At 39.0% G+C, this 26,533-nt stretch overlaps 1 protein-coding gene across 1 annotated transcript in view; it reads left to right on the forward strand.

The window, feature by feature from the left end:
• Nucleotides 1-26,533, forward strand: part of FBLN1 (fibulin 1) — a gene marked incomplete in the record, with an annotated part of 2,573,942 nt that overhangs the window by 1,480,685 nt on the left and 1,066,724 nt on the right. Inside the window, 1 exon segment of the mRNA XM_044088093.1 lies at nucleotides 23,339-23,475. Within this exon segment, the coding sequence (XP_043944028.1) occupies nucleotides 23,339-23,475 (137 nt within the window).

Below are 26,533 nucleotides of genomic sequence, written 5' to 3' on the forward strand. Positions count from 1 at the left end.
CTTTTTTCTGTACCTATACAATTTAATCAATTTGTCTAAAGAAGTTGGATACGAATTACACAAAGGCTGATCTGTCTTCACTGCCTATTTGGCCATAGTAAAGAGCTTTGATACAACCCCACCAGCATGCTCTTGATGATGACATGGTCATCCACCTAAGTATTAACTCCTGTTTTATCTGCTGGATAGCCAACACATAGAGCACATATAGTGAGTGTAGGTGGTACCTCTTCCACGCAATGTAGTATCACTTGTATTGTCTTACAGGGCTCTGTCTTTGGTCATCTCTTCTCTGGCATCTAGTTCTCTGCCACAAAAGAAGATATTGATGACCCATAGCTAACCAAGTTTGCTAATGATTGGAAACCTTTTGTCATTATAAATTCCTCTGTGGACACTTAGATTTTTCAAGAAGGGCTGCTCACAGCAACATCTGATGTACAAATCATGAACTGAAGCTCAGTGCCAAAGAGTATACCATAGTCGTTTTTAAGAACCAAGACTATCAACTGCATATTATATCACATATATGGAACCCCACCTTAAAACTGACAAAGCCATTAGAGGTCTAAATATGTTCACTAGCACATCCTTTGATTTCCATGTACTAAAAAAATGAAGGAATCATTTTACCTTTCAAATAATTTTTATTTTTTTTATTTTACATTTTGTTTGTGGGGGAAGTCCGACTTTGAATGAGTCAATTTTCAGTGAAGGTCAAGGGAGAAGCACTCCAGATGCACGTTTTGTAATGTGGAAGGAAACCAGAGCACCCAAAAGAAACCCACATGAATACAGAGAGGACATGCAGACTCTGCACAGAAGGCACCCCAGCCAAGAAGCAAACCAGAGAACCTCTTGCTGTGAGGCAACAATGCAAACCACTGCACCATTGCTCCATCCATTATTAAAGGTATATTCCACATATTTAAAGAAATCATAATTTCTTCTCATATCCTCTTTCTTAATTTATCTCAAAATAGAACATGTGCCTCTTCAAATACCTTGCCAAGCTCTCCAGTGATTCCTAACTAAAGAAAGTTATAAAATAACTTCTTAAGCTATCCATACAGGTTAAAGGCCCTTTCACTTTATTCCACTTTGTACAGGGATCTCTGGAGTAACTTACACTTAAAACTAGAAGATTTATTTATTTATGTATTTTATTTATTTATATTTGTCTACCGGGATACTGCACTGATCTCAATGGACCATTTACAGGCACAGCCTGGGTGAATAGATTACACAAGAAATTAACAAAATATACAAGGATTTAAAACCAAGATAAAATGATAATAAAATAAAACCAACTGATGGTATCACAGAAAACAGAAACGTGTCAAGCTCTTTCAAGAGGTGACCTATGTGTGGCATACACTGTAGCCTCTGACCCAGTACTGATGGATTTACTGCACATCAGCAAGTCAAATGATATCAGAAATTACTTGGTCTAGGGATCTATACCTCTTATGCACCATCAACAGAATGTTTTGAGGGAAAGGTTTATCTCACAGAGAATATTCCTGCTGTGGAAAATACTCCCTCCCCATTCACATAAAACAAAGCTTATCCCTGTCCATTTCAAGCACAGCTTGGATCATGAATGGGTAACAGAAAATTAACAACACATCTGCCCACTGTACTATTAATGGACAGAGGCACTCTAAATGCTTTATCCCATGCATGGGTCATATTAGATTATCTATGGTATGATCCCAGTTATTCTGACTAGGAGTACTATATAGTTATTGACCATGGGATAAGTAAACCAATCTAACACCAGTTATAGATAAATTCAAACACCAAAAGTCAAATTGGCTATGCTTAAGCAGGTCCACAAAGGCTGCTAGCCCACTACTTACCCATGAACTTATAAAGCTACATCTGAAATACCAAACTATCCAAATATTTTGGCATAATTCTTTTGTCATCCATTTGCTACTATTGTACCTATCATGGTGTCATCTGCATACTTGCTTAACCGTATTTTGCTTTATTGTGGAGAACTGTTCATAAAAATATTAGACAACACTTGACCCAAGATAGACCCTTGTGAAACATCAGTGGGAAGTAACTTAGAGTTAGAAAAATTAGGTCCCATCCTTACATTGCATTGTCTACTGTGAAGCCAGTCATCCACCAATCTAATCACATAACTATTTATTTTCTTCCCCATTAGTCCTAAAATGTCATTGTGCTGAACAGTATCAAAGGCTCTATCCATGCCCAAATATAACACATCCATGGCAGACCATTATCTAGTTCTTCTTAAACTGATTAATAAAAGATGAGATTTGTGACAAGATCTACTGGCAAATAAAAATGTGTTGTAATAAATCCTGCTAAGACCTCATTACTTCATTTATCAAATCTAACAGCACTCTCTCAAAACATTTGCATAGGATGCTGGTTAATCTTATTGGCCAAAAATTATTCATGAAGGCTGCATCACTACCTCTGAGCAGTGTGATAAAAACCTCTTTCCAAACATGTGGAATGAAGCCAGCATATACTGTTGCCAGTAAAAGATTAAGTAGACATGGAATTAAAACTGCATAATGTTTATTAGAAAAAAACATTTAGTCCATCCAGACCAGCAGCTATATGAGATATAATTAACTGAAAGTCCTTAATCAGAATTTAAGTAATAAGTTGGACAACTATCAGGGTCATTAAAACAACATTCATCAATCACATCTATTCTACTAACCAAGTACTGAGTAAATTCATTCAAAAGACTCGGTCTTGCATTTTGGGGTCAGTGATATGGCAACCATCTAATATTAAATGAAATGTAGAATTAGACCCTTTCTTGTACTTTCTTAAATGTTTGAAAAAGGCCTTTTTATTATCTGTTGTATAAATTGCCATATTTTTTATACAATTACTTCTAATAGAAGATTTCAGACCCCTAAAAATAACTCCTATAACTCCTAACCAATACATATCTACACTTCTCATTTCTGCTTTTTTATACCTTTTCTAGAAATATTTTTTTCTTTTCCTTGCTTTACTCAGTGATTTATTTCACCAAGGTAAATGACTGTTACACAGTTTAACCTGAATCATGTGTGAATATTTACAGTTAGTCAATCAGCATGATCATAACATGACATTCATTTTTCTAAAATTGGTTTACAATAAATTACCTCTTTTCAGTTCCATATTTTCAATTTCTCAGATAAACCAGTAAAATCTTCCCTTTAAAACACAGTCCTATATCCCTGCACTTCCAAAGAAATATGAGAATAACACATTCATATTACTGGGTCCTAATAATTCAGGTTCTATTAAGAAATCCTTTAGGACATTAGTGTCTTTTACTCACACAACATGCAAGATTTTTTTCCATTTCTAGTTGATTCTTTAACTACCTGAGTGTAGCCTTGTTCCTTACTAATATGCACAATGTTATCTAACTAACTAGTACCAGTTGCTGCATCATCCCCTTTTAGTCTTGGTGTATTTAGATTACCTGCAATGAATTCAAAATCTGTTAAGAAATATGAAGAAGGGAGTCATTAAACACACTGATTTCATCTTTAGTTTAATTTGGAGGTCTGTAAAATCAACACACCTCCTTTATTTTTAAAACTATATTTAAGCTAGCACATATATGGATAGCATTTGCATGGTACTTTTTTATTTAGAAGCCAAAATACTCCATCACCCTTTTAGTCAGTTCTATAATTATGAAAACCAAGAAGAAAGTGAGTCTAGTCAGCCAAAACTGAAGAGAAAAACTAACTTTAAAGCTGATGATCCACTCCACACTCCACACCACTGGAAATTTTATATATACACACACACACACACACACACACACACACACACACGCACGCACGCACACACACACACACACACACACACACACACACACACACACACACACACACACACACACACACATATATAGGTTTCCAATTATATACTCGAGGAGGCATTTCTTTGAATGCCTCTTCATTGACCGTTAAATAACGGAAACACAAAACAGCGAACGGTCACCTCTGTTACTTTGCCATTTTCCCCACTGTAGTGTGATCTCGGAGTTGGTATATTTAGTTAGGGGGGGTGTGGGGGTTGAAGCACTCCAGTTTGTATTGTTTGTAGTGATGTGTTTTTTGTTTAGGGTAAGTTCGCTGTTTTATGTTTTCATGGTTTATGGGTAGATGAAGAGGCGTTCGATGAAATGCCTCTTCGAGTATCTGATATAGGTGGTCCACACAGCATATCTGGACCTCACCAAGGCCTGTGACACCATCCCCCACTCTGGAATCATAGATAAACTTACTAAGCTGGCCATAAATCCCTACATCACTCGATGGGTTGCCAAATGGCTTACTGACAGAACCCAGACTGTAAAAGTAGCCGACTCCAAATTCAGCTCCAAACAAGTGAAAAGTGGAGTACCTCAAGGTTCAGTCCTGGGACTGCTCTTGTTTGGCATCTACTTCTCTGAAGTACAGGCCAACACTAAGGGACTCTGGCTAACAAAGTTCGCAGATGACTGCAAATTGGGAGCCATTACTGAATCCCCAAATGATGTGGATATTCTACAAAAGGGCCTTACAGAAACAGATGCTTGGTGCCAGAGCCATGAGCTCAAGCTTAATGCCAAGAAATGTATAGTTATCCCCTTTGGGAAAAAACATGCACCCATGAATTACCACATAGGTGGCAGTATACTAAACACTGAAAGTGTGATGAAAGACTTAGGGACACAGGTGGACAGTGGTCTCACCTTTGATAATCACATTGCCACAACAGTCAGAAAATCCTTCTATGTGACACACCTCATCACTAAGGGCTTTTCATCCAGAAAAAAGGAGGTCATTGTTCCACTGTACTCATCCCTCATTAGACCCATTATAGAGTACAAAGCCCTGTTTGGTATGTACCTCACAAGACATCTGCAACAGCTGGAAAGGCCGCAGAAATACCTCACTAAAAGAATCACAGGCCTAAAGCAAATGCCCTATGCTGACCATCTAAAAAAACTCCAGCTATAGTCTGTGGCTTATTGTCTACTCAGAGAAGATCTCTGCTTAACATACAAGGCCATGTCAAACGCTGAGCTGGTGGACATGCTCCACTTAAAGAAATCCCAATCCCTCAGAGCCAAACCAGGGATCTAAATCTTGTCATAACAATGAACAAAACATGCTGGAGGGATAGGTTCCTGACCCAAAGACACCCCATACTCTGGAATAGACTGCCCATACATGTCAAGCAGAGCACCTCCTTGGCCCTCTTCAAAAGGAACCTTGACGATTGGATGGGAGATAGGAAATTCACCCCGGGGATCATGTCAGTTGCCCTGCTAGACAGGGGTCCAGGGAAGTAAATATTGTGGGAAGAAATATCCAGGGAATTGTTATGGCTAGGCTTGTATAGGCCCTAGTGCCGATAGCCTAGTACCAACCTGTGAACCTATGAACCTATATATACATACATACACACACAGATATAAGTAAAAAAAACTTAGGTAACTCAGTTAAGCACTTTCAGCCCATATGACTTCTTCAGAACTAACATTTAATAAACTCATCTGATTTATATATGTCCATACATGTGACAAAATGTATAGAATCAAATTACAATATTTAATCAGTAATTAGCATAACTGATTGATAAGAACTAGAAATATCTCTTAATAATATATAAAGTATGTATTAAAAACTTTATAAAGAAGTGTATAGACAACTCAAAAATTTAAAACCATATGATCATAATTTAGTAGCACATAATTTTAAAACAATGTTTAAAGAGACAGTATCATTTAGACCAGTGTGTTTGGTTAATGTTAAACACAAGTGAACACTCTCGTTTAAATGATACTGTCTCTTTAAACATTGTTTTAAAATTATGTGCTATGAAATTAAGATTGTACGATTTTATATTTTTGAGTTGACTATTCACTTCATTTTGAACTTTTTTAATACATCGCAGATATATTACCTTCAGTGTCACTGTGCTCAACAGAACAGAAAGAAAATAATGGGTATAGTATACCCCCAAGGGGGGGTAAGGGTAAGCCACAAAATAGGGGGGGCTGTTGTAATGCCCCTCGGGCAGATAGCCTAGTATGAACCTATGAACCTATGAACCTATGAACATATTTTTCATATATTATTAATAGAGATTCTTATAAAAGTTCTGGAATATTTATTAATGTAATTTTTATCAATCAATTATGGTAATTAATGTTTTTAATTGTTGTAATTTGGATACATTTTGTCACAGGTATGGACTCATATATATATAAAAGAGTTGAGTTTATTAAATGTTAGTTCTGATGCAGTCCTATGGGAAGAAAACTCTTAACTGAGTTAATAAATGTTTTTATTTATTTATATGCATTGGTTGCAGTGGTGAGGAGGGGTTCATCAGCTTTTAACTTGGCTATAGTTATGAAAAACGTTTGTAAAAAGGAAATAACACAGGTTTTGTTTCCATTGGAAAAAACAAGTCTCTTTTATTAAAATAATATTTATTTGTTTATTTAACATTTGTTTACTGGGAAAGTCCGACTTGGAATATAGCCAATTTTCAGAGGAGGCCCGGGGAGAAAAACTCCAGATGCATTTAATACGCATGTAAAAATATCATAGCTTCCATAGGCAGATTTTACAAATTTTTTTAAGATAATGACATTTATTGTTCAAACTACATGTGCAGCACATATGAAATCTTAAAAACACTCTGTTTTGTTTTTTTAGAAATATAAACCTGTTCATTTATAATTTTATTTTAACAAAATCCGTTAGTTTACAGAGTAGAAACCTGTTACCTTTATGACCAAAATGCGGGTTATTTAACTATAATATCTAAGATTTAAAATAATTTTCTCATATCCTGAGGCAATCCAAAGAGGCTATAATGCATACTCTCATAGGTTTATAGGTTCATAGGTTGGTACTAGGCTATCGGCCCTACGGTCTATACAAGCCTAGCCATAACAATTCCCTGGATATTTCTTCCCACAATATTTACTTCACGGGTCCCCTGTCTAGCAGGGTGACTAACATAATCCCTGGTATGAATTTCCTATCTCCCATCCAATTGTCAAGGTTCCTTTTGAAGAGGGCCAAAGAGTTACTCAGCTTGACATGTATGGGCAGTCTATTCCAGAGTATGGGGAGTCTCTGGGTTAGGAACCTATCCCTCCAGCATGTTTTGTTCATTGTGATGACCAGTTTTAGATCCTTGGAGCATGTGGCTCTGAGGGATTGGGATATGTTTGTGCAGCATGTCCAACAGCTCTGGGTTTGACATGGCCTTGTATGTTAAGCAGAGATCACCTCTGAGTAGGCGATATGCGACAGAGTATAGCTGGAGTTTTTTAGATGGTCAGCATAGGGCATCTGCTTTAGGCTTGTGATTCTTTTAGTGAGGTATTTCTGTGGCCTTTCCAGTTGTTGTAGATGTCTTGTGAGGTGCATACCAAATGGGATGTTGTACTCTATAATGGGTCTAATGAGGGATGAGTACAGTGGGACAATGACCTCCATTTTTCTGGGTGAAAAGCCCTTAGTGATGAGGTGTACCACATAGAAGGATTTCCTGACTGTTGTGGCGATGTGGTTATCGAAGGTGAGACCACTGTCCACCTGTGTCCCTAAGTCCCTTATCATACTCTCAGTGTTTAGTGTACTGCCACTTATGTGGTAATTCATGGGTACATGTTTTTTCCAAAAGGGAATAGCTATACATTTTTTGGCATTGAATTTGAGCCCATGGCTCTGGCACCAAGCAGCTATTTCTGTAAGGCTCTTTTGTAGAATATCCACATCATTTGGGGATTCAATAATGGCTCCCAGTTTGCAGTCATCTGCGAACTTTGTTAGCCAGATTCCCTTAGTGCTGGCCTGTACTTCAGTGAAGTAGATGCCAAACAAGAGCGGTCCCTGGACTGAACCCTGAGGTACTCCACTTGTCACTTGTCTGGAGTTGGATTTTGAGTCAGTTACTTTTACAGTGTGGGTTCTGTCTCTCCTCATATAATTAGTAATTTCTTTTGCAACTTTTTTTAAGGATGTGATTAAATCCTGGAGCTGGAATAATATTACACATAACTAACTTAAGGCCCTTTTCATTACTCAAGTTAATAATTTCCTTTACACAATTTTTGTAATTCATATAGTTGGTTTTGCCAATATCATTTATTCCTCCTACAACTAAAACAATACCATATTTAGTACTTGCATCAGATAATATTTTAATGCTATGTAGGTAACATGCAGGTTGCAACCACGTAAGGATGACATTATGATTTTTTTTCCCTACACATTTTGAGTAGTACATTTTTCATTCCTTTTAACAATAAATTGCTAATGACTTAGTGTTATTGTATTAAATGGCTTCTCTGGTTATTACATCCATAATTAATTGAAGTTCCCTATTCATGGGGTACTAAAATATCACAATTATTGTCATCATCCACAGAACCCCTTAAAGCTCTTCTTTTTTGGCTACTGTAAAGCTTTCAGAATAAATGATTTCTGATTCATTTTCTGTTAATCTCCTCATATGCCTATTTTTCTTTATCATATTAGTTTCATTGGATATAATAGTCATATTCAATGTTTCAGTTTCAGTTGCAATGCTTTCTATACTTGATTTCATTACACTAAATTGCTTAATGTGTACATGTGAAATTCAACAGTACCTTATCACATATAGAAAATATCATCTATAAATCATCCATAGACTTTAAATTAGCACTGAATGTATAGTCAAAACTATTTCTCTTCTTAGGCTGACAAAACTATAATGGCAAAGAAGGGTGCCTCAGCTGTATCCATGTCTGCCACACTTTTCTGATTATAATAACTTCTCAAATAAAAAATAATTTTCAGCACTAGATCCATAAAATAATATAGTGTGTCAAAATATATTTTGGACAGTGTTGTGCTGTGTTCAAAGTCTATCATAAATTCAAAAGCTATATCATGAAGAATCATAGCATGCAGATCTTTTATATAATATGTTATTAAACAATTCATCAAGTATTACATTTCTAATTTCATGCAGAAAGTCCAGGTCTCTCAAATGATCCCTTTGCTTGAGCTAGAAAAAATTTGTAATAAATTTATAATAAACATTGATATTGGTTCTGTCTTTGATCCAGTAGTCATAATTATCAGTCTAATGTTTGTGTGTATGTGTGTGTGTTGGGGGGACACTGTCTTTATGCAATTTATGGATTCCAAATAAAACTGGAATCCATAGAAAGTGCCTGAATAAAAAATTATACAGTGCACAGGTTAAATACTATTGTGCAACAAATCAAGAATTCTGTCAAAAATCTTTCTGTTAATATCAACCAAATTCATTTAACCTTAATAATTAACATTGTTATGCAGTCCAAGAATGTATTCATTATAATTATCAATGTTCATAATAACAAGCCCCTTATTCTTAGTCAGGTTTCATTACTTCTCTTCTGCATTGCTTAAATGGCAATATCTTGTTTTGGATGAATGTCTTAAAATATTCCTTACATCTGTTCACATGATTTCTTATACATGGCTGGAAAATGTGGGTTAAAAGTATGTACTTCTATACCCCTTTTCATATGAGATAACAGGCAATTACTGATAGACTTCAAATTTAGCTTTCTGACAAAAAGTTTCATGTGTTTTAATGTCCTTATAGTATCTGCACATTCAATTCTTTACTTAAAATGTTTAACTGCATCTCAGTAGCTTGGAACTCAAACTGTAAACAGTAACAGTATTTAATTAACTTATTACTTTAATTTCTATTATCCACCTCTGCTGTTTCTCCAGTTGCTTGGTTGACCGCTTCACACCTGATATGTTGACCTGCTCATCTCTTTCTGTATATAACATTTCTAATTGTTCCTTGATTGGTCCATCTGTTCTTGCAGGCATTGCTGGGGGCTGTTCTGCTTCTTCTGAGTCGGCCACAAAGATCTTCTCAGTCTCTTTATAGCTAAAAACATGTTATCCATTCAAATAGCAAAAGTGTTGAGACCCACACTGGAACATTCTGACTGGATCCTTTCTTATTTAAATGATCAGTCAGATAAGCATATCCATTTTGATAAGCTTCCATATCACAGAAATATTGTGCTTCCTTATTGGTGGCTGTAGATCAGAGTGCATGTGCTGTGTGTACTGCATCTTTAAGAAGCATGTCAAAGATGTAACGTGTATGTATAAAGACTGAGCACATGCCATAACTAGTGCCATTTTGAGAGTGCAGACAGAGAGTAAGCATGTATGAATCCTGCTGTTAGTTTGTATATAAGTCACTTAAGTTAAAGTCAGTAATCTTCTATTAAGTTGTGTTTGTATAAAATAAAGCTGCTTAAACAGAACCCACTTTCATTGTGTCCAAGATAGGAGAGCGACATGGTGTTAGAACTGGGATTGCAGAAAATAAAGATTTGGAGTCATGAGGTGCAGAAAAGACAATAAAGGTAAATTAAGAGAAATGAGCACAAAAAAGAGCCAGAAAAGAATCAAAGGTACTGAGAACATAAACTACTTCTTTCAAACAAAAAAAATGTAAAACGGAGCATTACAAGGGCACAAACTGTATAATTAAACAAATGGGAGGCACGAAAGGTTTCTTCACTAAAGGAAATGTTAAAACAATGATATTTAACAAAATGATTATCAGCAAAGTAAAACTAACATGTTTAAAATAAAACAAGCATGTTTAAGGACAAAACGAGCATGTTTAGAGTAAAATGAGCACATGAAAAGAGATTAAACGAGCACAACAAATATAATAAGGGCAAAAAGGGCACATTGAGCATAAATAAAGCAAGGTGACTGTATGTTTTTTAGGCAAAGTGCTGTGCCTGGGCATAACTATGACTTTGTATTGTATTAAGGGCATAACTAAGGTATTTCAATGTATCTCAAAGTGTGCAGAAGTGCTTACAGTGTATGCTTATAACTGTGTATATATTCTGGAGAATTTATCTGTGTGTAAAGTGCAACTGTTCCGTGAAGTACAGTCAACATAAAGCCATTTCAGAAAAGATTCTTATGCTGGGTGTGTCTATTCCCAAAGGAACGCCATTACAGAGTGTTTCTTGCACTGTAAAGAGTTGCCTAGCAAGGTACCGCCATTTTGGGGAGATTTTGGTGTGCTGTGTACAGTTGATAAACAATGTACAATTACTTCGAAATGTTATTGACTCTGAGTTTCTCCTGCCCAGTTAATTTGCATTGTGTTGTTGTTTGAAATGTTTCTTGAAATGATGCTAAGTTACTTTAGCAAGATAATAATTTCAAAAGTATCACAGTGCCCTAGAGACTTATTTCGCAAAGTCCAGTTACATAGAGACTTGCATCATACAGTTGTGTGATATGTTTCTTACACTGATAAGAGGTGATTTCTTGCAATAAAGTGATTTGAAGATGTTACAGTGCCTGAGAGATTTGTTTTGCAGTAAAGCCCAAAAGCATAATTTCAGCGGCACAAAGTTACAAGTACTGGCTTATGAGTACATCTATGTGTTTGTGCTTATTTGCAAAACCCTTCACTGGTATGTGTTAATATGGCAGACAGATTTTGAAAGCCCTTACCACTTGTATTTGATCAGACTATTGCAGAGAATTAGAGGATATTTCAGCGAGAGTAGATATTGTTATACAAGCAGCTTATTCAGGTAAAGATGCATGCACCAAGGCATTCATTTTGTTAAACCCAGCTGGGTCAGAGGCCATAGAAAGAGAGCATTCATTTGTGTATGCACCAGCAGTATAGTAGGGAAAAGGTGAAAAACATCATATTGTTGTACAAGATGAATCAATGGAAGACCCTGAGTGTTTGAAGCACAAATTCAGAGAAATGTGTAACTCCCAGACAAATATTACGATAGAGAGGCATTTGTTTTACATGAGAGATTAGAAACCAGGGAAAACTTTTGCAGCTTACATAACTGACCTGAGAAACAAAGTTAAAACATGTTGGTTTGGTGACTTAAAATATGAATTAATAAAGGACAGGCTCATGTGTGGTATTAATAGTGCTGCAGTGAGAAAGATCATGCTTTGTGACAGTGACTTAATGTTGAGTAAAGCCGTAGAGATTTGTCAGATCCATGAAGTGACAGAAAAACACAGAAGTATGCTTGCAAGTGACAAGAGCATGGTTTCAGCAGGCTCCAGAGCAAATATAGATAGTATGCAACATGTGGCAAACAGAAGTAGGCCTAAGCACATGGTAGCCACAGCCCTTGCTAGCTCATCAGGGAAACCACACAGCTTTCCAGCAAGTTCTAAGGCTAGTGCAGTTAGAGGAGCATCCTCAGTGAAGTACAAGCATGAGTCAGCAAAACCTAAGTCCAGCTTTATTGTCAACTGTTCCAATTGTGGTGCAAATCATGAGTCCAAAAGAGAGATTTGTTTAGCATTTGGTCAGCAGTGCCACAAGTGTAAAAAATGGAACCATTTTCAAAAGTTTTGCAGATCAAGTAAAACCCACACAGTTGCAAAGAAAGGTCACACAAAAAAGCAAGTTCATAGGTTCATAGGTTCATACTAGGCTATCTGCCCTAGGGCATTTATAAGCCTAGCCAGAATGTGTTTGGCTTTCGCCACCCATTTTAAATTTATTTTGCTATGCCCTTTTTCGAGGTTAGTATACTGTGCCTCTGTCTAACAGTGACACAGAAGTGATACCCGGGGTAAACCTACGATCTCCCATCCACTCATCAAGATTCCTCTTGAAGAGAGTCAATGAGGGACTCTGCCTAACCTGGACTGGGATTTTATTCCAGAGTGAAGGGAGCCTCTGGGTTATGAATCTGTCCCTCCAGCATGTCCTATTTATTTCAGTGCTGAGGTTCAAGTCTCTCGAGCGTAGCTCAATGGGATTTGGATTTTCTGAGGTGCAGCATGTCCATTAATTCCAGGTTGGACATGGCTTTATACGTCAGACACAGATCGCCTCTGAACAGGTGGTATGCCACTGAGTAGAGCTGGAGTTTCTTTAACCGGGCAGCATATGGCATCTGTTTGAGCCCTTTGATCCTCTTGGTGAGGTACTTTTGGGGTCTTTCCAGTTGCTGCAGGTGTCTGGTAAGGTACATCCCAAAAGGGGCATTGTACTCAATTATGGGCCTGATGAGGGATGAGTAAAGAGGCACGATGACCTCCCCTGATCTAGATATGAATCCCTTCATGATTAGGTGGGCTATATAAAATGTTTTTTCTAACCACTTTGGCCATGTGGTTGTCAAATGAGAGATTGCTATCAACTTGGGTCCCCAGGTCCCTAATTACTTCTGTACTTAATGGATTACCACCCATGTGGTAATTTGTGGGCACTTTGTTTTTGCCAAAGGGGATCACTATACACTTTTTGGCATTTAGCTTGAGGCCATGGCTCTGGCACCAGTTGTCTGTTTCTATGAGGCCCTTTTGGAGGATGCTTGTGTCGGCTGGAGAGTCGATTATGGTGCCCAGTTTGCAGTCATCTGCGAACTTGGTCAGCCACAGTCCTTCCATGTTGGCCTGTACCTCTGAGAAATATATACCGAACAAGAGAGGTCCCAGTACTGAGCCTTGTGGGACACCACTTGTAACTGGTTTGGAGTCTGACATGGCTCCAGCAATTCTAACCATGTGGGTTCTGTCCTTGAGCCAGTTTGCAATCCATCTAGTGACATAGAGGTTTATATTTAAGCAGGTGAGCTTATCTATAATGCCCGAGTGGGGTATTGTATCGAAGGCTTTTGCGAGGTCCAGGTAGGCTGTGTGGACCACCTTCCCCTCGTCAATGGCCTTGGTGACTGTTTCAAAGAAATCAACCAGGTTTAAGAGGCAGGATCTGCCCTTAACAAAGCCGAACTGGGTAGGATCCAGTGTCTGTAGGTCCCCAATATCTTTATTTATGAGGTCCATGATGATCCTTTCCATAGCTTTGCAGACCAAGCTAGTCAGGCTTATGGGGCGATAGTTTCCAGGATCCGTTGAGGCACCACCTTTATGGAGAGGGACCACTGTTGCTGTACGCCACTCTTTGGGCACATATCCTGTAGTAAGGCTGAGACTGAACAGTAGTTTTATGTTTGGGTTTAGCTCTTCTTGGAGTTCATGTAGGACGCAGCCCGGGACCCCGTCTGGTCCCATTGATGCTGTGTTTTTTGCTTTGGAGAGGGCGGCTCTTACCTGAGCATCTGAGATGTCAGGGGGGCAGTACTCTGCTGGGATAGATATTTGCCCTTGTAGTGGGGAGGGGGGGGGGGAGTTTGCGCTGAACCTGTCAGCTAGGATGTTGGCAATGTCTGTGGGTTCAGTGTATTTTTTGTCATTGTGGACTAATTCTGAGCATATCTGGGAATTACCACCCAGGTTCCTAACATAACTAAAGAAAGCCTTGTGATTATCCTTAGTGTCCTGTGCAATTTTTCTCTCGAAGCTGGCCTTAGACAATTTTATGAGTGCCCGTAGTTCTTTGCTAATACTGATCAGAGATGCCTTCCCTTTTTGGGATTTTGCTCTATCATATAATAGCATCCTCCTTCTATTGTATAGTTTGTTTATGGTTGGGGTCCACCAGACAGGACGTCTGCCTTTGGAGGATTGGGTCTTGGTTTTATTTGGGATCGCATGATCCATGCATTCCTGAAGGTGTTCATAGAATGCGTTTATAAAGGATTCTGCGGTCTGGGCCATATTTTCCACAGGCCCGGGGGCTTTGAATGATTCCACCTCGGTTTTGAGGAGTGTGAAATTTGCTTTAGAGAAGTTTTTCACTGTGGTTTTCTGGGCAGGGGGTGGGGTCGGGATGTGAATATCCAGTGACATTAGTTTATGGTCTAATCTTACGAGTGAGGGATACACTTCTGGTCTGGAGCATAGAGTCCCCATGTTGGTGCCGATCAGGTCCAGTATGTTTTCCCCTCTTGTGGGAGTGGTAATACGTTGTTCCATAGCATTGGAGTTTATAAATTCTAGGAACCTTTGGGCTAGGGTGTTGGAGCTAGAGTAATGCTCCCAGTCTATGTTTGGGTAGTTGAAGTCACCCAATATAATGGTGTTTGGAGAGACCTTCGTATTTTCCAGTGTTCTCAGGAAGGCCGAGTGGGGTTCCTGGGTTTGGGAGGGTGGTCTGTAGCAGGCTATAAACTGGAAGGTAGTTTTACCCACTGTTAGTTGCACATGGATAGTCTCTGATGCTTCGTGCTTTGCCACCAACCTGGAGGTGTGGGTATCTTTGATGAATATCGATACTCCCCCTCCTTTTGTGGTTCGGTCCAAGTTTTGGGGCCGAAAAGCATGGTATGAAGTATAACCTGGTAGTGCTGGGGTGCTCTCGGGAGCCCTGAACCAGGTTTCTGTTACTGCACAGATATTGATGTTTTCCATGCTAAGGAGAGTTTTGAGTGCATGCATCTTGAGGTTAGACTTCTGGCATTGAATAACATTACTCTTAGTTTCTTATTCCTTGTGATACCTATGGAGGTGGGTTTGTCTTTTGAGCCTTGCCTAAAAAAGGCACTATGGGGGTAGCAAGAGCCTTTGCCAATATCCGAAAGCCCAGGGGTGACAGGTGCAAGCCGTCCCTAGCGAAGCATCGTGGCTTGTCGAGCATATCATCCCAAGCTTAACAGGCATTGGATCCCCTTTGAATGACACCAGTACTTAAGCCAATTGTTGAAATTGATCATCTTGTCTTCATATTGTGGCATCATTCTTGGTGAGGGTAAGATGCTACTCAAGGTCAGGGTCATACCGGCCTGGGCTACATGCTCAGAGAGCTCCTTTATGTCTCTTTTCATGTAGTCCAGGGAGGTACGTCTCAGGTCATTCACACCAGCATGGACAATGACTGAGTCATATTTGTACTTGCCTTGGAGTGACCTGAGTGCTTGTGTTATGTGGCGGTCACAAGTTGATCGAGTAGAGACACAACAGTCAACTTTCTATGTAGATGGTGTATCAATGCTTGGTGAAAGAGTTGATGCAGTGAATTTATTGGCAAAGAGCAAAGTATTTTGTACTGTCCAGATAAATGTTAAATCCACAGAGCTTAAAGTAGACACTGTTTCAAAGTGTAATGTTATATTAGCAGACACATTTGCTAGAATGACAGCTAATGAGCAACTCTATATGACCAGTAGTACGGAATTTGTTGCTTATGGAGGCGAAGAAATTCAAACCAAAGGTTCAGTGATGCTTTCATGTTATTTGGCCAAGAGCTGTTACAAGTTGTTATTGTATGTAGGCTGACAGCCAGTACAGTCTTTATTGGGTCACAAAGATAATTTGAGAATGAATCTGCTTTCTTTGACCAAAGAAGTTCATCACATAAGTTCATCTCCGAGTGCTAATTTTTCAGAAGCTATTTTCTCAGAGAATGCTGATGTTTTTAATGACAGGTTGGGCAAACTTCCAGTGGTGTATTCTATGAAGTTAGACCCAGAGGTCACTTCAATGGTCAGACCAGGTAGAAAAGTTCCGATAACTATGAAGAATAAAGTCAAGGCTCAGTTGGATAAAATGGTACAACAAGGTGTAATTTGTCCAGTTATAGATGAACCAACTGAATGGGTGTCATCTATGGTGGCAGCTCACAAAAAAGGCTCAGATGAAGTCAGAATATGTACTGACCCAAGAAATCTGAACAAAGCATTGAAGAGACCATATCATCCAATGCACACAGTTGAAGAGGTCACAGCTCTGATACCAAATGCCACTTTTTTTCTGTTTTAGATGCAAAGAGTTCATTTTGGCAAGTGCAGCTTGATCTCAAATACTCATTACTAACCACTTTTGGTACCCCATTTGGTAGATACAGATTCCTAAGGATGCCATTTGGAATAAATTCTGCAAGTGAAGTCTTTCAGCGTGCAATGGAGCACATTTTTTTGGGTTGAACTTGTGCCATAATAGTGGATGATTTATTGGTTGGAAGCAATGGTGAAGTGGAGCATGACAGAAATTTAAATAGAGTTCTAGACAGAGCACATGAATTCAGTTTGAAGCTCAGTCCTCTGAAGTACAAATTCAGGCTTCCAGAAGTTATGTATGTAGGTCATTTGTTTACCAGTATTGGTCTGAGGCCAGATCCAACCAAGCAAGCAGCCATTCTTGAGATAACAACACCAAGCGATGTTCATGCTCTACAACGTTTCCTAGGCATAGTCAACTATTTAGGCAAGTTCATACCAGACTTCACTGACTTGACAGCACTTTTAAGAGAACTAGCATGCATAAAAATGTTGTATGGTCGTGGTTGAAGCATCACCAGAAGGCATTTGAAGACCTCAAACCGTAAATTGTCACTCCACCTATGTTAAGATACTATGATGTGAACAAACCAGTCATTCTTTCCTGTGATGCTTCAAAAGTTGGTTTAGGCACAGTTATACTTCAAGAGGGCAGACCAGTAGTCTATGCATCTAGAATACTTACCCAAACTGAGATGCAATATGCTCAGATTGAGAAAGAACTTTTGGCAATAGTGTTTGCGTGTTCCAAGTTCATGACTATATTTATGGTCAAGCTATTCAGATAGAAACTGATCACCACCCTCTAGTTACTATTCTAAAAAAGCCTGTGCATTCTGCTCCAGCAAGATTACAAAGAATAATGCTCAAATTGCAAAAGTACAACTTCAAAATGGTCTACATGAAAGGCAAACTACTCTATATGGCTGATACCTTATCCACATCACCCAGAAATTTGTCAGAACAGCTTGATGCATATAATTTTGACTTTGATTTGATGGCAGTGCGTAATTTTTCTACCACTACACTTGATAAGTTAAGAGATCACACTAGGACTGACCCAATTTTGCAAAAGCTCAATCACTACATTAATGTTGGATGGCCATCAAGACAATCCAGTGTACCACCTATTTTCCATTGAGAGATGAAATCTTGATGGAAGATGGCATTATTTTCAAAGGTCCTAAAATTGTTGTTCCTGCTTCCTCACAACAAGAATATATCCAAATTTTGCATCGTGGTCACCCAGGTTTATCATCCACTAATTTAAGAGCTAGAGAACTAGTATTTTGGCTGTCATTACTGAGAGACATTGAAAAAGTACTTTCCTCTTGTTCTGTATGCAGTAGTACTAAGCCATATCTGCAAAGAGAACCACTTCAGCTAAGTCGAGTCCTTGTATTACCTAGGTCGACAGTAGCTACTCATATCTTCAAGTGGAACAATCAATACTACTTAGTATTGGTAGACTCTTATTCAAACTGGTTTGAGATTGACTTACCACCTAACCTAACATTTACTACTGTTATAATTAAGTTGAAATGTCATTTCTCAGTCCATGGTAGTCCACATAAAGTTATATCTGACAATGGTACTCAATTTACTAGTCAGTTGTTACAGAAATTTGAATGGGATTTGTTACTAATTACTTCATGTTACTAACAGTCCTGGGTATCCCCAGTCTAATGGTCTAGCTGAAGGTGCAGTCCAGGATATGGTTTTCTTTAGGTGGAGCATGTCCATCAATTCTGGGTTAGACATGGCCTTGTATGTCAGGCAGAGATCACCTCTGAGTAGGCGGTATGCAACCGAATGCAGCTGGAGTTTCTTCAGTCGAGTTGCATAGGGCATCTGTTTGAGGCCAGTGATCCTCTCGGTGAGGCACGTCTGTGGTCTTTCCAGCTGTTGCAGGTGTCTTGTAAGGTACATCCCAAACGGGGCATTGTACTCTACAATGGGTCTGATGAGTGATGAGTAGCGGGGCACAATGACCTCTTTTGATCTGGATGCGAACCCTTTTGTGATTAGGTGGGCCACATAGAAGGATTTTCTAACCACTTTGACAATGTGATTATCAAAGGAGAGATTGCTATCTACTTGGGTCCCCAGAACCCTTATTATGTCTTCCGTATTTAGGGGACTACCACCTATGTGGTAGTTCATGGGTACTTTGTTTTTTCCAAAGGGAATGACTATGCACTTTTTGGCATTTAGCTTGAGACCATGATTTTGACACCAGTTATCCGTCTCAGTGAGACCTTTTTGAAGGATGTCTGTGTCAGCTGGAGAGTCAATTATAGCTCCTAGTTTGCAGTCATCTGCGAACTTGGTCAGCCATAGTCCTCCTGTGCCTGCCTGTACCTCTGAGAAGTATATGCCGAACAGGAGGGGTCCTAGGACTGAGCCCTGGGGAACGCCACTTGTAACCGGTTTATAGTCGGACCTAGCTCCTGCAACTCTCACCATGTGGGTTCTGTCCGTGAGCCAGTTGGCAACCCATCTTGTGACATAGGGGTTTATTTTCAGGCTGCTGAGCTTGTCTATAATACCAGAATGGGGAATGGTGTCAAAGGCCTTTGCGAGGTCTAGGTAGACTGTGTGTACCACCTTTCCCTCGTCTATAGCCTTGGTAACTGTCTCAAAGAAGTCCACCAGGTTTAGGAGGCATGATCTGCCCTTAACAAAGCCGAACTGGGTAGGATCCAGTGTTTGGAGGTTCCCAATGTCTCTGTTAACGAGTTCCATGATGATGCGCTCCATAGCCTTGCAGACCAAGCTAGTCAGGCTTATAGGGCAATACTTCCCGGGTCTGTTGTCTTTCCACCTTTTTTGGAGCAGAATAACCATTGCTGTGTGCCACTCTATGGGCATGTATCCTGTAGAGAGGCTGAGTGTGAACAGTGTTTTTAGGTGAGGGGTTAGTTCATCTTTGAGCTCATGTAGGATGCAGCTTGGGACACCATCCGGTCCCATTGATGCTGTGTCTTTGGCTTTGGAGAGGTCTGTTTTAACCTGTCTGTGATTTCAGGGGCTCTACATTCTTCTGGTATGGTTATGGGCCCTTTTGGGGGTGAGAGGGGGTGAAGTTTGCACTTATCCTGTCTGCCAGGATGTTGGCGATATCGGTCGGTTCAGTGTATTTTGTGTCATTCTGCACTAACTCTGAGCAGATCTGAGCATTGCCACTTAGATTCTTGATATAGCTAAAGAATGCCTTGTGGTTATCTTTGGAGTCCTTGGCAATTTTTCTTTCGAAGCTAGCCTTGGATGATTTTATGAGGGATCGTAGTTTCTTGCTGATACTGATCAGGGATGTCTTCCATTCTTGGGATTTTGCTCTTTTCTGTACTAGTTTCCTCCTTCTGTTGTATAGCTTGTTTATGGCAGGGGTCCACCAGACTGGTTTCCTTTTCTTGGAGTGGTGAGTCTTGGTTTTGCTTGGGATAGCACGATCCATGCATTCTTGTAGGTGCCCATAGAATGCATTAGTAAAGGATTTTGCAGCTTGGACAGTGCTTTCCTTTAGCATGGGGACTTTGAAACTTTCCACCTCGGTCTTAAGTAACGTGAAGTTTGCTTTTGAAAAGTTTTTCATGGTGGTTTCCTTGACCGGGGGTGGGGGCGGAATGTGGATATCCAGAGTGATTTGTTTATGGTCAGATCTAACCAGCGAGGGGTTGACCTCCGGTGTGGAACACCGGTCGCCCATGTTGTTGATGACCAGGTCCAATATGTTGTCACCACTGGTGGGACAGTTGATCCAGGGTGTTTGAGTTTATAAATTCTAGGAAATGTTGGGCAAGGGAGTTATTACTTGAGTAGTTCTCCCAGTTAATGTTTGGGTAATTGGAATCACCAAATATTATGGTCTTTGGTAGGACCTTTATGTTTCCCAGTGTTTCCAGAAACATGGAAAGGGATCCTGGGACATGGTGGGTGATCTGTAGAAAGCTACAATTTGAATTGCAGTTTTCCCCATTGTTAGTTGCACGTGGATGATCTCTGAAGCATCGTGCTGTGCCACTAACCTGGAGGTGTGGGTATCCTTGATGAATATGGATATGCCTCCACCTTTTGTATTTCAGTCTGGGTTCTGTGGCCAAAATATATGGTATGAGTAGTAGTCTGGTAGTGCTGGGGTGCTCTCTGGAGCCTTAAACCAGGTTTTTGTTACTGCACATATATCGATTTTCTCCATACTGAGGAGTAACTCGAGTGCGTGCATTATGAGGTTTAGACTTCTGGCATTGACTAGCATTACCCTCAGTTTTTTGTTACTTGTGTATTTATGGTGGTGGGTTTGTCTTTTGAGCCTTGCCTAAAAAAAGGCACTATGGGGGTGGCAAGAGCCTTGGCCAGTATTCGAAAGCCTAAGGGTGACAGGTGCAAGCTGACTCTAGTGAAGCAGCGTGGCTTTTCGAGTATGTCATCCCAGGCGGACAGACACTGGATCCCCTTTGAATGACACCAGAAACTTAGCCAATTGTTGAAATTGATTATTTTTTCTTTATACTGTGGTATCATTCTTGGTGAGGGCAGGATGCTAGTCAGGGTCAGGGTCATTCCGGCCTGGGCTACATGATCAGAGAGCTCTTCCATGTCTCTTTTCATGTAGTCCAGGGAGGTACGGCTCAGGTCATTCACACCAACATGGACAATGATAGAGCTGTATTTGTACTTGTTCTGGAATGACCTGAATGCTTATGTTATGTGGCAGATCCTGGCACCCGACAGGCAGCTAACAGTAACCTTCTCCTTGTTCAGCCTAGTGAGTGGGACGTCATTGTGCCTGACTATAGAGTCACCTATTACTAGTGTGTTAGGTATGTTATTTTGCCTTAAGGGCTGTGATTGCGTGGCACACTGGTTTTGTGTATTATGTGTTTCATAGTTTGTGTTGGCGGGTGAAGCTTGCGTGGATATCTGCTTTGGAGGTCTCTGTTGCTTTTGCAGATTTTTATTTAGAGCCTCCGAGTATGTTTTCATGTATTTATATGTGTTTTTTGCCTGTGCTGGTTTAATGGGTCTATGTGAGACTGGTGGTGTGATGCAAGTATTTCCCTTCTCCTCTTGACTGTCTGATCCAGTCTTGGGTTGAGAGAGCTTAGCCTCCAATTTGGCTGTATAATTGCATCTCTCACATGTATTAGTGTTTGGTGGTAGGAGGAGAGGGTTGTCTGTGTACATGAGGTAGTTGTAACATTGCCTCAAAATGTCTAGATTCACCAGTTGGACTGGAGAGTACACCTGAAACTGCCCTTTGGACATGCCTGGATAGGTACCGTGAACTGTTTTACTGATTGGCTGGTAAGGTCGAATAGAGAGCCTTGTTCTTCTGTACAGTATATGCTTAGCCATCCCACTTTAGTTGTTGTTCTCTACCTCCAGAAAGGTGGTGCTATCATGAATGCCTAATTGAAAGGTTTCAGTCTTCATTATAAGATAAACAGATCCTGCTGGCAGGACAGATACTTGATCCAATGGAACCTGTGACTATAGAAACTAATATTTTAAATATCAAGTACTGCATTAGACTAGCCAGCTTTAAAACCAGTCTTGATTACTGGATGAGAATTAATAAATTCATCCCTATGGTATGTAGCATAGATCTCCATAACTGGGGCAGCTAATTTTATTTACTGGTTTAGTAAGTCACACTGTCAAGGCTGCTCAGAGGGTCTGTAAAACTATATCAATCCTGGCTGGCTCCAGATTTATTACTATCTTGAGATGTGAGATTAATGCGAACATAGATGCATCACAAGAAGGTTATTTTGTTCTTACCTATTTTTAAGTCCATTTTGTTTACAGAAATCACTGAAGATGATCCACTGTGTGCACTGTAAGTCATAACTACTTAGAGTTATAAAACTTGCATTTGTATAGGCTACCACTGGTATATGAGTAAATTCTCCAAAACTCCTTTATGGTTTGGAATCATTATATCATGCTGCATAATGAAATTTGTCATTGATAAAAGCATCAGTTTCTTCCACAATATAAACAACAGTTCTCAAAACATTTCTCAGAGTCTGTATTAGACATGGACTCAACTTACTTTTAAGTATCTTATAAGCATAATTTTACTACACAGAAATTGAGATAATAAGAAGGTGCGATATTCTCCATGGAGGGAATCTTTTTGAAAGCACGGTGACATTTTTTTGACTTGATATGAATAGCATCTCATGTCACCCAGGTAAATGTATAAACAGAATACATGTCATTAACAAAGGACAGCAAAATCAAATAAAGAATTAAATGAGACAGCACTTTTCCATTCCATTCATAACATTCAGTCATGTTCTATTTGCCTTTTTTAATATAAGCCAATTTGATGTATATTTTTACATAATTTTCTGTTTACTTCCTTATAAAATGACTGCCATTGGATTCTCTACCAATAATAGCTTATAGAAATAAAATACAAAATATTTTTAGAAAGGATTATAGTAAATTAATACTAATTGCTTCTTTATTTTGTGGTTGATTTACTTAATGGTTCATTTCATTTAATTTCTTAAAAGAATATGCCTGCAAAAGAATTTTGGATAAGCTGTGACTTAATCTGAATATGCATTCTACATAAAATTAATCATCAAATATTCTAATGTTTAGAGGTGAAAGAGTGGAGACTGTTCGCTGTACTAAGTATTGTCGAGGAAATGACATGACGTGTATATCAAACCCAGTTCATACAATCTCTCATACTGTTGTTTCGTTGCCTACATTCCGAGACTTTACAAACCCTGAAGGTATGTGATTATTCTTTTACATTAAAATAGACAAAGCAATATTTAATTATGTCTGTTTCTTAAATATTGCAGCAAAATGAATGACTCTATTAAGGTGTCTCATGGTGTAGAAGCATAAAGCTGTGACTATGGCTCAGATGACCATGGGTGGTTAATGGCTAAGGTGCCGGAGCAGCCAGATAAGGGTAGGATGGAGTGAATGGCTAAGGCAGCTTCTCCATGCTGTAGCCTGAAGGAGGATGATAGTACTCTGTCCTAAACTGCTGTCAGCTGGATGCGGAAAAAAAATGAATAGCATACATCATGCAGGTCAAGATGTATGCTCAGCTTTGCTCTGGTCTCACCATAATCAACTTTAGGGAAATGTGTGCAAGTATGCATGTCTCTCTCTCTCTCTCTCTCTCTCTCCATTGGTACTAATGGACCAGCAGCAACAGTCTGCATATCAATCAAACAAGGGTGGTGAGTGAAAGAGCAAACATCTTCTGAAGCTCCGAGATGGCCAGCTTCTCTAATAATCTGTTCTTGTCCTCACCTTCAACTGTGAAAGCAGTGGCATCAAAATATTTATTTATTTATTTATTTTACATTTGTTGACCTGAATAGTCCGACTGGGTGGAAGCCCATTTTCAGTGAAGGCCCGGGGTGAAAAGTTCCAAAAAAGTTACAGTGTATATTTTACAAAGGTTCAACAGAAGTATATAAGACAGATAAAATAATTGTACATCAGAATATACAATAAGCACTTAACAAAGGTATAAGACAGTTATTTTTGCATAAAGTTATATAAGATTTTTTTTTTTACATGGCAGGTGTAGACCTTAAAGTCAGCATAGGTGTGGCAACAACATAGAGTAATGGACAATGAACATAGTAGTTGTTGTTTTATTAGTCTAAATAGCTGGTAGGTGCTGTTAGCTCTGCTGCTCGAGGTTAAAAAGGGGGCATATGTGGGTGATGGTAAAAAAGAGGGAGATGAGTCTGGGTGATGCCTATTGTCACTGGGGAGGAAGGATGTTGTGGGTTGCGTACTGTTAGCCTGGGCTGGCCTGGTACAGGAGCAGAGCCATTAGCTAGTGAGGTGATCTTTGAGCAATTCTTTGAATTTTTGTAGGTTAGTAGCATTAAGGATGTGTTGGGGAGTTGAATTCCAAAGTTTGGAAATGTGGTGGAAGTAAAGGGTGTTCTTGTTGTTGCTTTTGGATACTTGGAGGAGTGTTTTTGTCTGAGGATTGGAGTTGAGATCTGTTGGTATAGGGTTGGAGTATTTGTTGTAGAGCTGGGGTTTTATTTGGTTGGTATATTAGTTGGTGGGTGAAGATGAATTGGGTATAGGTTATTTGTTGTGAGAGTACTAGCCAGTTTATTTGACATAGAACAGAGCAGTGATTTTCAATGTGGGGAGCTTGTGGCAAACTTGGCTATTTTGTTGTAGCATGACTCAAGTTTAGCAATGTCACTTTTGTTAAGGTTGGTAAAGATTAGAGCAGTGTAGAGAAGAGTGGATAGCAGGTGAGCCCTAACGATGTTTAGTCTAGATTGGCTTGTTCGGAAAGGTTTGATTCGCTAGGGAGAGCCTAGTTTGATATGTGTTTTTTTTATATTTTGAGATAGGTATAGGTCAAATTTTAACTTGCTCCGTTGTTTTTTGTTTTTTTATTTTTTTTATACATGTCAGTTGTTGCAGGCTCCTAACATGTAGTCGAACTTTTACAAGTTTGAACCTCATATGGTCGAGACCATAAGTTTGAATTTGTAAAAGTTTGAGCATTTCAATGGAAATCTCCATAAGTCGAGGTCCATTTTGTTCAATGGGGTTCGATCTTGGAGTTTATTTTGTTTTCCGTTGTTTTTTGTTTTTTTTATTTTTTTTATACATAGTCGAAGTTTTGTAACTTCGAACATAATGGTTCGAACATTACGTGTTTGAAGTTATAAGACTTTGACTATGTGATATAGACCCAATTGTGGCACCTAGTTGTTTGGTTTGTGAGGTGGGAGCTATGGTAGTGGGTGTGGGACTGGGTGTCTTGTTGGGGAGAAAGAGCATCAGCTTGGTCTTATTTGGATTCATGTATAAGGTTAGTGTTAGTTAGCCAAGCTTCTACCTCTTGTAGATACGTACTAAATGTCCACAAACAGAAGTAAAAAGTCACTGAAATACCACTCACAAACAAAGCAGCAAAGATGAGGCGAAACCAGCCTGGATTAAAACAGCAAATAAAACATTTAATGAAAATGTCAAAAGTTGAGCGCTTTCACTCGCATCACACGAGCTTCTTCAGAACAAATAACCATTCTGGTCTACCCATATAAATATCAAAAAATCTTAAAATTGGCGCCAAAACTGAGTATAAGTCTTAAAGCTATATACCCTGTCATAGCATGAATACGTTAAAACAAATATTATCCTGTATAATACTGTGAATGCAATAAATATAACAATTACATAGATATCAAAAAATAAAGAAATGCTATGTATCAAAATGTTATGCACCACAATAATATTATATAAATGGAAATGTATCTCAACATTAGCTTTTCAGCATTAATACAGGTTTCACAGAGATGTAATCGTTAATACCTGGTGCAGTCATAGCATCAGTGAATAGCTGCCACCAGTATTCCCTATATGCAAGCAAGTTTTTAATATTTCCACCTCTGGGATCTACTGCAATGATATCCAAAATAGCAAATTTAAAATAATGTTCCAGTCCTTCTTTATTAATATGCCTAAATAATGCATTTGTCATGTCCTTTGTTTTAATACTATAGTTGTGAGCATATATTCTCTTTTTAAACTGTCTTTGAGTTCTCCCAATGTAGTACGCAGGACATGTCATGCATTTGGCCATATATATAAGCATATTAGTTCTACAATTCCCTTTCTTAAATTTAACAGTGGTCTTATTAATATTGTCCAAGATTAGCCAATTAACTTCCAATATATCCTTACACTGATTACAGGCCCCACACTTCCTAGTGCATGAATCTACTGATGTATGAGTCCTAGCTCTGTTTTCAAAATAATATTTTAGACTCTTGCCCATTTTATGGA

Source organism: Protopterus annectens, chromosome 11.part0 (genome assembly GCF_019279795.1).
Source record: "Protopterus annectens isolate FY-2018-M chromosome 11.part0, PAN1.0, whole genome shotgun sequence".
NCBI lineage: Eukaryota > Metazoa > Chordata > Ceratodontiformes > Protopteridae > Protopterus > Protopterus annectens.